At 42.3% G+C, this 11,393-nt stretch overlaps 3 protein-coding genes across 3 annotated transcripts; 1 reads left to right on the top strand and 2 right to left on the bottom strand. All coding sequences in view use genetic code 11, as the record gives it.

Annotated features, from left to right (window-relative positions):
- Positions 1–891: 891 nt before the first annotated feature.
- Positions 892–1,429, bottom strand: EGR_04554 (Nuclear transport factor 2; the record flags this gene model as incomplete). Its single annotated transcript, XM_024493803.1, has 4 exons — positions 892–1,005; positions 1,073–1,168; positions 1,206–1,274; positions 1,328–1,429. The coding sequence occupies 4 exons, from the start codon at positions 1,427–1,429 to the stop codon at positions 892–894; spliced, it is 381 nt and encodes a 126-aa protein (XP_024351731.1).
- A 1,540-nt stretch (positions 1,430–2,969) lies between these two features.
- On the bottom strand, positions 2,970–8,499 carry EGR_04553 (DDB1- and CUL4-associated factor; the record flags this gene model as incomplete). The annotated part of the gene is made up of 15 exons (XM_024493802.1): positions 2,970–3,380; positions 3,454–3,765; positions 3,821–4,002; positions 4,199–4,253; positions 4,319–4,408; positions 4,487–4,570; positions 5,285–5,383; positions 5,431–5,488; positions 6,186–6,309; positions 6,572–6,615; positions 6,691–6,793; positions 6,833–7,040; positions 7,074–7,148; positions 7,187–7,234; positions 8,488–8,499. The coding sequence occupies 15 exons, from the start codon at positions 8,497–8,499 to the stop codon at positions 2,970–2,972; spliced, it is 1,905 nt and encodes a 634-aa protein (XP_024351730.1).
- A 221-nt stretch (positions 8,500–8,720) lies between these two features.
- On the top strand, positions 8,721–9,051 carry EGR_04552 (hypothetical protein; the record flags this gene model as incomplete). Its single annotated transcript, XM_024493801.1, has 4 exons — positions 8,721–8,730; positions 8,771–8,842; positions 8,882–8,965; positions 8,996–9,051. The coding sequence occupies 4 exons, from the start codon at positions 8,721–8,723 to the stop codon at positions 9,049–9,051; spliced, it is 222 nt and encodes a 73-aa protein (XP_024351729.1).
- Between the last annotated feature and the right edge of the window lie 2,342 nt (positions 9,052–11,393).

Here is an 11,393-nt window from a genome sequence, read left to right as displayed (position 1 = left end):
TGCAAAGACAACCTAAGACAAAAGTAATCGGCTACGAGAAGTAGGAAGAACACGACTGCCTCCTTCCGGCGCCGAGATGCAGTGGTAAACCCGAGAACCTTAAAGTTGATGCATCTAACCCACACGTAACAGATTTGATCCGTCTGAAATTATAAGTGCATTTTCTTCGATACCCTGGGGGACCAAAGACACTACCGTCATTAATCAGACACAACTCGGGTAGGTCGTCAAGGGTAAACGATTCAAGGCGCCGGAACGAATACAAAATAGCAAAATAAAATTAGAAGGATGACAGATGCTCACTACAGTTACGATTATTAAACACACGAATTAGTCACTTAATACCGCGTGGTCTTGCGTAGAAAATGCCATTCTCTCCAGAGAGAGTGACATTAAGGCCTAGCATTTATCTGCACGCCAGAAAAATGGAATAAACTTTGATAACTGACCCAGATAAAACGAGTAGATATCAGTTTAAGGGCCGGACAGAAGCACAAGACAGCATGCACAACGATAGTTCAGTCCACAGGTGCGAGGGTAAAACCAATGCCCCGCTACAAACTTACCGACAAGATTATGACAGACTCGCAAATTGGGGATAGGGTGTCTATACACCCTCAGATAAAAAGAATATCATCTTCTCTAAGGAACCAAAGTAGCACATTTAATAAACCTACAAGTCTGCCCTTAGGGAAGCATTTGAATTGGGACGGACAGGCAATGCGCTGAGGTCCTGGGAACAGAGAAGGGGACGGGATACACACAAGTTTCAGAAGACAGGGCGCGAAAGGAAGAGTGAAGGAGAATTAATAATTACAAAAAGGTCCAATTAAAATCTAGTCAGAACGCGGAAAAGGAGGCAAGCAGAAGTATGACCGCCAAGATGAGCACCTAGAAGTTGTGGAAATGCAGCCGAAACATGGAGTGGAGGATGACAACTCTATCTCCAACCTTCTTGAGTAGGAAAAATTCCGAAAAAGGCAAGGCCTGTTCTCCATTGTCGACCTAGAAAGCAGCAAACAAGCGTGTATGGACGAAAATAATAACTGATGTATTAAAAGACCCAACATACCTTCAGCTGACCGTTAACAAACACAAGGTAGCCATTATCAACAGGTTGACAATCACAAGTACTAACATTTACGGCAATCGTAGTCCAGCAAAGACCCTAAAGGAAAACTGTGTACGAGCACAGTCAGACTAACTTGAAAATGTTTTGCAATAGCCTGTTTCCCCTGGATTTTGGTACCTTCGTAAGTCATTAAAGCCATATCCTGGCAAAAGAAATGTCAAACGACGATAATGAACTTGCATGATACATTTCCACCACATTATTTCGGTTAAGTTGCAGTTGTTCGTAGTATGTTTTTACAAAAACTTCGCCCAATGTATCAAAGTCGTTAGGGAATGCAGCAAAGTAAGCATCCATGCGAGGGGCGTAGAAGGCAATAGGTCAGCTCTTGGGCTGTATCTGTACACGGTTGCGATTTCAGTAACGGCATCATCAACCGGTGAATCATATTCTTTTCAATTATTTTAAATATAATGTGGTTGTATATTGCAAAAATGGACGGTACTAACAGCAGGTGGATTTGCAAACAACAAATATATTCAAATTTGACCCCTACAAATAGATAAATCTTAATTTTAAGTTGTGCGTAGCTAACTGAAATTACATCCCCATGTCAACACCTCCAAACCAAAACTCCAAAATCTAAAAAACTGTGTTCCTAAAAACTGCTTGTTCTTTTTATAAAGGCATAACAGCCAAGCAGAGAACAAAGAATTTAAATGACTGCTCGCATTTGTCACCGAATACAAACACGTGCATGCTGGCTGTTGACTTAGCTAACGGCTAGGGAAAGAAGTAATAATCTGAAATCAAAGAGCCATGTATTCCATGCAAGCCATGAGGGTCTTGGCGTCTTTGACAAACGGCCTATCGTTGTGCGCCCGCATTGGGCATTTAGCCATTTCTAGCCAACTTTTTCACAAATAACCAGTGTATACAAACGGGAACGTATTTATTGAGCAGAGAATAACTGGCCAAACCTTCGATGAGTTTTATTAGTTGCTGGAACAAATAAGGTTGCGTGAAGGGCTTCAGATGTAATTGTAGCGTCCCGAGATTTCCCTGAAGACGAAAGAAGCCACAGTACTCGAGCAGAATGCATATTCAGCACCGAGGTGTTTGGGCTATCGGCATAGCCTAAAGGCCAGCCCACCCGGCGAGGTACAAAAAGACATTCAAAGTGCAAAAAGGGCGCCTCCCCAATACCGAGGAATAGACCACCGTCGTACTACATAATTCTACGCAGGAGTCCCCGATCATTGACCCTACTCATAGAAATACATGGTCCTCCAAATCCCAAGCATTCCACTGTTTCAGTTTATTAATATCTAACAGACATAATTTAGCCTAGACAACCTCCCCCCGGCGTCGATTTTGTGTTACCTTTGCACCAAACCGCAGCATGCGTTACGAGGTGGGCGGGCACTGAATTTAAGACATCCCACGTTTCTCGTTATTCCAATTTCACATGGTAAAAACGAGTGCATGAGATACACTATGAAACCCACTTTGTACTGATTTTATGCTCACAAGGACGACCACTCAAGATTTCTCACCTCACAACATGGTAGCCAAAGTTCCCCAGTGAATTCCTTTTAGGATTTTTGCACGCATCCGAAAATCCTGTTCCCGGAAAGTGGTAAAACATTGCAAAATAAAAGTAGGTAAAATATACTAATAAATACACACATTGAGATCATGGGAACAATGCGAGGGTACATAAAGCCATGAAAACGAAGCGAAAAGAAAACCAAGTAGCCAAGATCCTGCACTGACCCTAAGTGGTCAACCACTTTACATCACGCATACGCATTGTAGAAGGCAGAGGAAGTTAGGTTTGTAAATTACTGGGAACACTGCTGAGAATCTGGAGGAATCTATCTTGAATAATGCAAAATCATTTGTCGACATCCACTTCTCCCTCCTCATGCTGCCGCTGCTGCTGCGCCGACAACCGCGTTTGCGACCGCGTCAGCGGTCCTGCAGACAGCCCTGGCGGTGAAGTGGGACGAGGACACAGATGCCTTCTATGCTCCGGGAATGCTTGCCTCATCACAATATAGTCGAGGTGGCTTCGAGCAAAAAGAGTGAGCCTCCTACCCTCTCCCCACTCATCCTCCTTTGGCAGAGTATTGTCGGTCATCCGGGCTGCCAACGCCTTGACATTAATTGAACTCATAAAATGCCAAGTCAAATTTACCTTCTTATGTTCCCTCTCCTCCCTAGATGCATCATCGTCACTCTCTATATCACGCCATGGGATCACTTCCGAACCTGATGAAGATCCAGTGGGGGTCGAAGTGGGAAACTGGATGACACAAACAGGCGTTTCGACGGGCAACTCAAACAGAATAGGAGACCAGTGTTAAGTACAAACAGACTCTGTAGTGAAAACCAGCTGCAGAGAGTTGAATCACACTGTCCTGCTGGCCAGCCTCGGAGTGACAGAAGCGGACGCTCTCGTCCACCTCTGCTTCTCTTTCAGCGTATTCTGAGTTTTTGAGAGAGAGAGAGAGAGGTGAAGCATCCAGGTGTCGTGGAGTCAGGAGGACGGGTGACAGCTGTGGCTCATCAGGTAATCGGAAGTTCCAGCAGGTGAGGGACCCGTTCACACTCGAGGTGATCAACACTGGTTCCCAGGGGTGCCACGCGACATCCCGTACCACCGCCAAATTCACGCGGTTTTGGGGCAGCTACACGCAAAAAAGTGCAAAAGTGGCGCACAATCCAGCACAGTGGTAAATTTACCTTTACACCAGTAGTGAGATCCCAAACAACCCAGTCGCCATCGGCGCTGCCAGAGTAGGCGAACTGTTGACCCGTGGAATGGAGAGGGGAAAACTTGGCTCGAATTTGGTTGTACAGTACAGTGTGACCGCGCAGCGTCAGTAGGGCCTTTGATTTTGCCCCCTCCACCTCTGGATTTTGATCTAAGAGAAAGTGATGAATAAAAATTCTACTGAATTTAAATCTGCAGAAGGAACTTTTCTAACCAATATTACTTCGGCTAGAAGCGGTTAGTCGAAGAGCATCGGGAATGGCGATCAAATGGCGCCACCACCTAGTACCAAAGAAAGATTTAGAGCAAACACAGCTTTTTGTCGAAAAAAGGGGTGGAAAACGTACATATCCGCGGAACCCGATCAATCGTGTAGTCCCACTCATAAACCGGTTTAACTCGCTAGGTCGAAGAGGTAGGGGCTGTGTTAACGCGCTCCAAAAAACACCATTTTTTAAGCAACTTACTCTCTCTTCGTTGACCGGCGCACTGGACCTAACGTCCCACAGTCTTACCGTCTGATCCTTGCTGTTGGACAGGAAGTATCGACCATCGTTCTTTTGAAGGTGGAAAAAGGAAAGTTATTTACCCATCAAAACAATTAGTCTCCTCTGCGAATGAGTCTACTTAGCTACCTTTGAGTCAATGTAGGTGACGCCGTCGAGATGCCCAGGGTAAACCGCTACAGGACCCGCATGTACCTGTCTACTATCATATTTCTACAAATAAATGATTAATAAAAGCAGGCAGTTTAGCATTATCCGAGTAGATCTGCATTGCGAGAATACAGTAAAACAATAGGACAGTATTTCGAGCATAACGATTGCTTTTTCTCTCATAAAATATTTGTGATACCCGTGTAAGTAGTTCCACCTATAGCACACAAATAATTAAGGTACTGTGTATGCACACACGGAAGATTCCCGGTCTGATCCTAGGTCGAATCAACCAATTAGCAGAATACTTCAGGTACACCGTTGCCTTGTGATATGATACAATCGCATCATCTTTGGTCGCATCAGAGCCAGCTACATACCTCATAAGAGGACAACGGATTTGAAACTGTAGTAAAGGGCTATGAGAATGGAGAGTGAAAAAGGGGAGGGGACGGAAAAGAAGGGACGCATCTTTCCCTGTTAGGTAAAAATACGGCTTAAATTACCAGTTGCAAACCCCATAAGCTTGTCCCCTCTATCGCAACCCTGTGCCCCACTGTTGACGGTGTTGACGACAGGCGAGGTCTTCCTTCCTGCCACCCTACGTTTGCAGCTCGAAAGGAAAATGTACGTATACATCATGCAATGGGAAAATGTGGCCTCTTTTTCTTGCAAATTAAGAACCTTTGTGATTCTTGTAGCTTGTCATATCAGATTTGCTCTCTACGCCCTAAGAGTAGCCTCAATCTGTGTGAACTGGAGAAAAGGGAAACTTACCCAAATACACGTATCATCGGAACCGGCAAGGAAAGCAAAATCCCCATCTTGCAACCATGCGACAGCCTTCACGTCGACAGCCGACGTCTGTGTGGCGTACTGAAAAGGTAGTTTAGTGGTTCGCTTTAAAAAACACAGAAGCATACCGTGCCTTTGAGCGTCCCAGTGACAATGTCAAACAACGACACGCGTGACCCAGAAGTGCTGCAGGCGGCAGGAAGATAACAATATAGTATTTGTTGAAATTAAAAGAGGATTCCTACTGTTAAGAATATGAATGTTCTTTTACGAGTACCACAAAAAGGGTACAATAGAATGTTCGAAATCATACCATCTTTTGCAAACAGCCCCAATCTCGAATCTCGCATGCCAATCAGTAGTGATGTGGGACTAGAATCAAAAAACAATTTAAAAGGCCACTGTAAGAACCAACGAAGAACCTAATTGGGCTGCTGAACAACATTGAGATGGCTACAAAGTAAGGAAGAATGAATATAAGACAGTCCCGTAGGACCAGCTTACATTGTGCTTTCCGTATTGAATAACTTTTCATTTGGGCAAACATTCCTTTAAAAAGCCATTGTCATACGAAATATGCTTGCGTTCAAAACGTCGTTCAGCCCTGAGGACTTCACAAAATAGGCAAAACAAGTAGATCCATCGAAACCTCCAAGATGCGTTACCATCATTAGAGCGGCAAGGACAACGCTCAACGGAAGAAGAAAGCGGTCACATAGAAGAATGATATTTGATTGAATCTAATGTCTCACTGCGTCTACTCTGTTAGTAGCCCACAACTCAACCTTTGCGGCAGTAGCATAATAAGCACACTATATAGCACCACTTTGAAACCCGCCACTTCTGCGACAAACATTGACAAATAAGGAACCTAAGAACTTACCCATAGATAATTTCAGTATTGGAGGTGCCACAGTAGGCGAGGCTATAAACTGGGTGCCTGTCTATACCAGGCAAAATCTTTACAGCTGCAGCCCCGGCATCACTATCAAGATCGATCAAGTATACTAAAAAGGAGACAATGAACAGCATTTTCAGCGGCTTCCATCACTGTGGACGAGTTAAATAATCATGAGTGAAAAAAAAAAACAAAGCGAATGAAAAAAAATAAACAAAAAGCCAACACTCTGTCTGAAGAGTAGGTGTTCTTTCGAAGCTTGGGAACCAACACTTCAAGCATCTACTTGAGCTCAGAACGTTAAATCTCGATCCGAACGAATATGCTTCACAAAGTTTAAAAACATGATAGCAGAGAGAGGATGAACATACAACCGTAGGAGTCGGAGGCTAGGGCAAGTTGTCGCTGATCCGGACTGTAACAGGAGAGGAGGAACGAGAAGTCGTTTAATCTATGAGGTGCAAGAGCCAAATTAAAGAGACATCCCTACCTTTGAACCATTGAGGTAATGCCTCCAAAACCATTCTTACATTCAACCACACGGTTGAGTCGAAGGTAACGTCCAGTGTAGTCAAATATGGAAACGCGGTTTTCTAGCGCAAAAAATGCACACGGAAGAATTGTCTACTCACTCACAGAGGCACTAAAGAACCTGTCACCAGTCTTGTCAAATATCCCGCAGTAGGCATCATGAACAGCAGAGAGGACCCACAAAACGCTGTTTGGCACACGTCTAACGAGGGGGAAGAGGGGGAGGAAATATAGTGGAGGATTCAAAACAAACTGTTTGCTGAGGTAGGATAGTCCAAGGTCGGAAAGCCTGCCATTTCGAAGTTCTCGCTGAAAAAATAGAGCAGAATTAGGGACTCTTACTCTTTGCAGATCATGTAAGATATTCCAGTCCTCGAGCGAGGACAAATTCGTTCTATATACCCCTCGAAAGGAACCCTAAAAAAGCGAAGTGTAAGGAAAAATGAGCAAATAACCTGATATTCGACTGGCTGAATGCTATCTTGCTCAAGGTACGCGGATATCTAAGATTAAGAAGGGCAATGAGTTAACGATAATAACAAGGGAGTAACACTTCGAAGACAAATACTGAGGCAACTGGGAACTGCGATTTGATAACATTAGTGAAACTCAAGACTAATGTTCATGTGACAGGTGATGAGTTTCAACGCTTAAATTAAAGCAAGGTTGAACCGGAAAGTACTTCGGAAGACTCACAGAAAGGTGAAAAGAAGAGGTGCCATTAATTTACTGTAATGAATAAGGTAAAAGGCGTTTTTTGTTAAATTCAAGCAAGTGGCCTGAGAAGGTAAAGCACGCTCAAGACTAGTAATAGATTTGCCTAATTCATATTTTAGCGAAAATAATACTTCGATATAATTGAAGCTAATGATACGAAATGGGGTAAGGTGAAGTAGGTCATTGGCACTAGATACTAAACAATTCCAAGAACACGTATAACCACAAAAAGTGTTGAGTAAAGAAAATTTCCAGAATCATTTTAATTTAGAGTTCTTAGCAAGTAAGAACTTCACGCACACAGAGAGGATACGAATAAAAAGGTTGAAAGTAGCAAGCGACTTTTCCTGAGATAACTAAACAGAATGGCAGATAGACACTTTGTAATTATTACGGAACCAAACATATTGCGAAGAAATGTGAGGTCAAGAGAGTACGAGGTGTCAGGACTCAAAAAGGGTAAGCAATTGCTTGTAAAGAAGCTAATGAGCAATTGTGAATTGGCAAAGGGGGAAAGTAAAGAGAAGGGAAGCGTTAATTTCATCTGAGTAAAAACACATCTTTAATACAACAGGAAACTCATGCCCTTACTATGTCAGATGGACAAATGATGCCTCGCAACGAGATAGAGGAAATAAAAGGCTATTTTTCCGAGAATTGTAAATGCCAACAACTTATATTTGACTGCAGAGCACAATAAATCACTCGAAATTCCAACGAGCTAAAAAATGTACTGGAAGCAACAGAGGCCAGCATCTACCGATTCAAATGAAAAGCAGGCAAACAAACAGCAGTAATGGGATACGCAATCTATATTGCGCGCCGATATGCAACTGAAGTGGGGTAGATAGCAGGCTAGGCTATAAAACCTATCAACCCAGTGATAGTGAGCATAATTACGGGAATTGGAAAACCAGTTTATCTCCCCCTAAAATCATCTTGATTCACAGGCCTCTCGTTTTCAAATAACTTGCATCACAGTGAAACTTAAAGTAGTAACCAGCTGATTTTTCTTTTAGCTAAAAGTCATACCACGTACCAAGTTGACCATTTTCGTTATGTTTGCGTCGGTTTATTTCATTTATTCCTGCCAAATTACAAAGCAGCTCCTGCATTTCTGCATTCATAAGCAACTTTATTCAGATTACTTTTGAGTTCAAATAACCGTGATCAGTTATAATTATTCCCCTAACCCGATTTTGTTTGGGTTCATCACTTACTGCCCGCCTTGTAGGACTGCCTAAAGTTGTTCTCTTTCGTCGTCCACTCATCATGTCTTGGGGTTTGTTTTTCTTTTATTTTATCTGTTTTGTGTACCGTAGTTCGGGCCAATGTAGTCTACTTGTTTAAAAATTATCCGCATTTAGTGTATGGGATTCCTCTTGCTTCTGCGTGTAAGTCTTCGGTTTTGTGATATTTCTGCAATTAATTAGGTTTCGGCTATTCCATATACCGTCACATGTGTCGCAGAGCCGATGGACTGGAACGTACATTCAAATATAAAAACGTTTATTCGGGTATGTAATTCATGCGTACTTATTTTGTAGTTAAGCGCCGTGAAGACGTAGTGGTGACTGATGAAAACCGGGATCTGTTCAATTAACCTGATCATTTTCAAAAACAATTGTAGCTGTGACTCCAAAGTCGTAATATATTACTTCCTTGTGCTTTGTCGTTGTGTCGTCATCTTTGAGGTTCAGTCTCCAAGCACGGAACGAAACTTTGGTTTTATGTTTAAAATCGTCCCTCATTTCTCTCAAATAATTTATTTGCTCCTTAAATCTGGTGTATCTGTTAAATTTTTTTTGCGATTCTCTCATTCGAATCCGCTTTTGCTACTTACCTCGAGTTGTTTTGATCTTACGTTCCGGTGAAATTAGGATATCTGTGAACTTACCATTATTAAACAATGGGTCGCTTCCGTAATTTCTAGTTAACATATCGTCTAAATAATAGGTGTTTTGTAGACATTGCTCGTTCATGTTGTGCTGTGCCATCGAGCGTCTATAACTTACATGAGCAATAGGCTGTTGCGCGCCTAACCTTTGACCGCTGCATTGACTTCGTTGATAGAATTTGTGTATTTTGAGATTAGTTTCTTCAGGTTTGTATTCATTTATTTGTCTTACACATTAGTAACACGTATTAATGGTTTATTTATCGCCGCCGTCCCATACGGAATGGGAATGACCTACACTTCCACGGGCGAGTTTCAAAAATGGTTACTGAAATGTATTTGGGTGCGATTCTTATTTTAACATATACATGGAGACTCGCCTGAATTACGCTCTCCGAATTTTTCTACTAATGCGACCAAATAATCGGGTACATGTGACATCAAAAACTGTGATTTGGAGACATTTAAAGTGAGTGTTGCTACAAGTTCTCTATGCTCTTGATTTACCCATTGGGCACCTCGATCCTTCTGGTAATGAGCTTTGGCCTTCATCATCTCACGCGAAATAACTTCCCCATTAATCCTTTGGTAACTTAAAGTTGTCTTAATTGCAGTTACGGTGCATGAGACTGTAAGGCAGTTGACAAATTTGTCAGAAAAGCGACAAGGGGATCTTATCGTGTGTTTTGAATATGCACTTGGTTCCATCTAGCGTTTTGCGCAGTTACTCTTATTGGGGGAATTGGGTGATTCGATTTCAAACCGACACAATTCCCTGGCATTCAAAACTACCAAATGATCTACTAGTGGACTCGCTTTTTACCTATCTCGACTATTCAATTTGTCAGTAATGAACGATTTCATCATTCGTCCCATGTAGCCTTGTATGCATTTGGTCGTGTAATAAACAAAATTACCACAGCCTCCGAATCCGCCTGAGTGGACATTGGCTTCGACCTTGGCTACCCTATAAGGAACAAGTGCTGGAGTATCAGTTCCGTTTTCCTGTACTGGGTTGATATAGGCATTGTTTTACAGTTTGTCTCCGTTCTTTCAACTTCACCGCAACTGAGTTATGCAGTGGTTTCTCCGTTTAATAGCTTCTTCAGAGGTGACTTGGGTGGCGCAAATTAAACGCTCCAAGGTCCGCATATGTGACGTGGTCAGTCCATGCTGCAAGTGACCGAGGTCAGCCTTGCAATGAATCACTTTTTTGATTAAAGAAGTTGTGTTGTGTTGTTTTTTACGCACCCTCGCTAGGTTTAATGCTTTTACTGTCTTCAACAGCGGTGGGTCAGTACAGCTTGAATAAAATGCAGTCAAGTACCGTCAGATGGCAAGGTAGCGTGTTTATTTCTTAAGGGAATTATAATAAAACGTACGTTTCTTGCACGTTTTGATGCTGGAAAGTACGATGTCGCCCCGAAGCTTCGCATAAATGACACCTTTTGTTCCAGCAATGCGAAAATGATTTTTTAGGGGAAGGAGGTTGATTGCAAGATCAAATAAAGTTACCTGTAGTAAAACAAAAACGAGAATTCTGATTTGTATGTGCCTATTTTAATAACATCATCTGTGCAACAGATATTATAAACATGAGAATTACCCGTCATGATTTCGTGGAGGACAGCCTCAATTTTACCATAAGTCTCTGTCTAAGTTGAATCAAGGTAGGAGTGTGCGTTGAGTTTTTATTTAAAAGTAGATTTTTTAGGCAGTCATCTAATTAAAGTCAATGATTTTGCAGTCCCTTTTAAAGTCACATAATTTTCACTCTAGTGCATGCAGAAGCTGCTGCATCCACTCAAGGGTTATCGTTCCGGTGGAATTATCAACGACGTAACCGGAGTGTTGGGTAGTGCGCTCAAGGTGCTGGCTTGATAGTGGAATCTAGTGTATGGCACCAACTTATTTGCAAGAATCCCCCAGGCTACTTTTCTATCCAGACCTCAATGACTACTGGTGAATTAGTGAAATGAACCAAATTATTTGAATTTAGCTGATTATATATCACTAAAGCAAATGCAGATATTCTCAATATACTAAGA

The sequence above is a fragment of the Echinococcus granulosus genome (assembly GCF_000524195.1).
Source record: "Echinococcus granulosus chromosome Unknown EG_S00029, whole genome shotgun sequence".
NCBI lineage: Eukaryota > Metazoa > Platyhelminthes > Cestoda > Cyclophyllidea > Taeniidae > Echinococcus > Echinococcus granulosus.
Note: the sequence above shows the minus strand (reverse complement) of the source record. Positions and strands in the feature narration are given on the sequence as shown.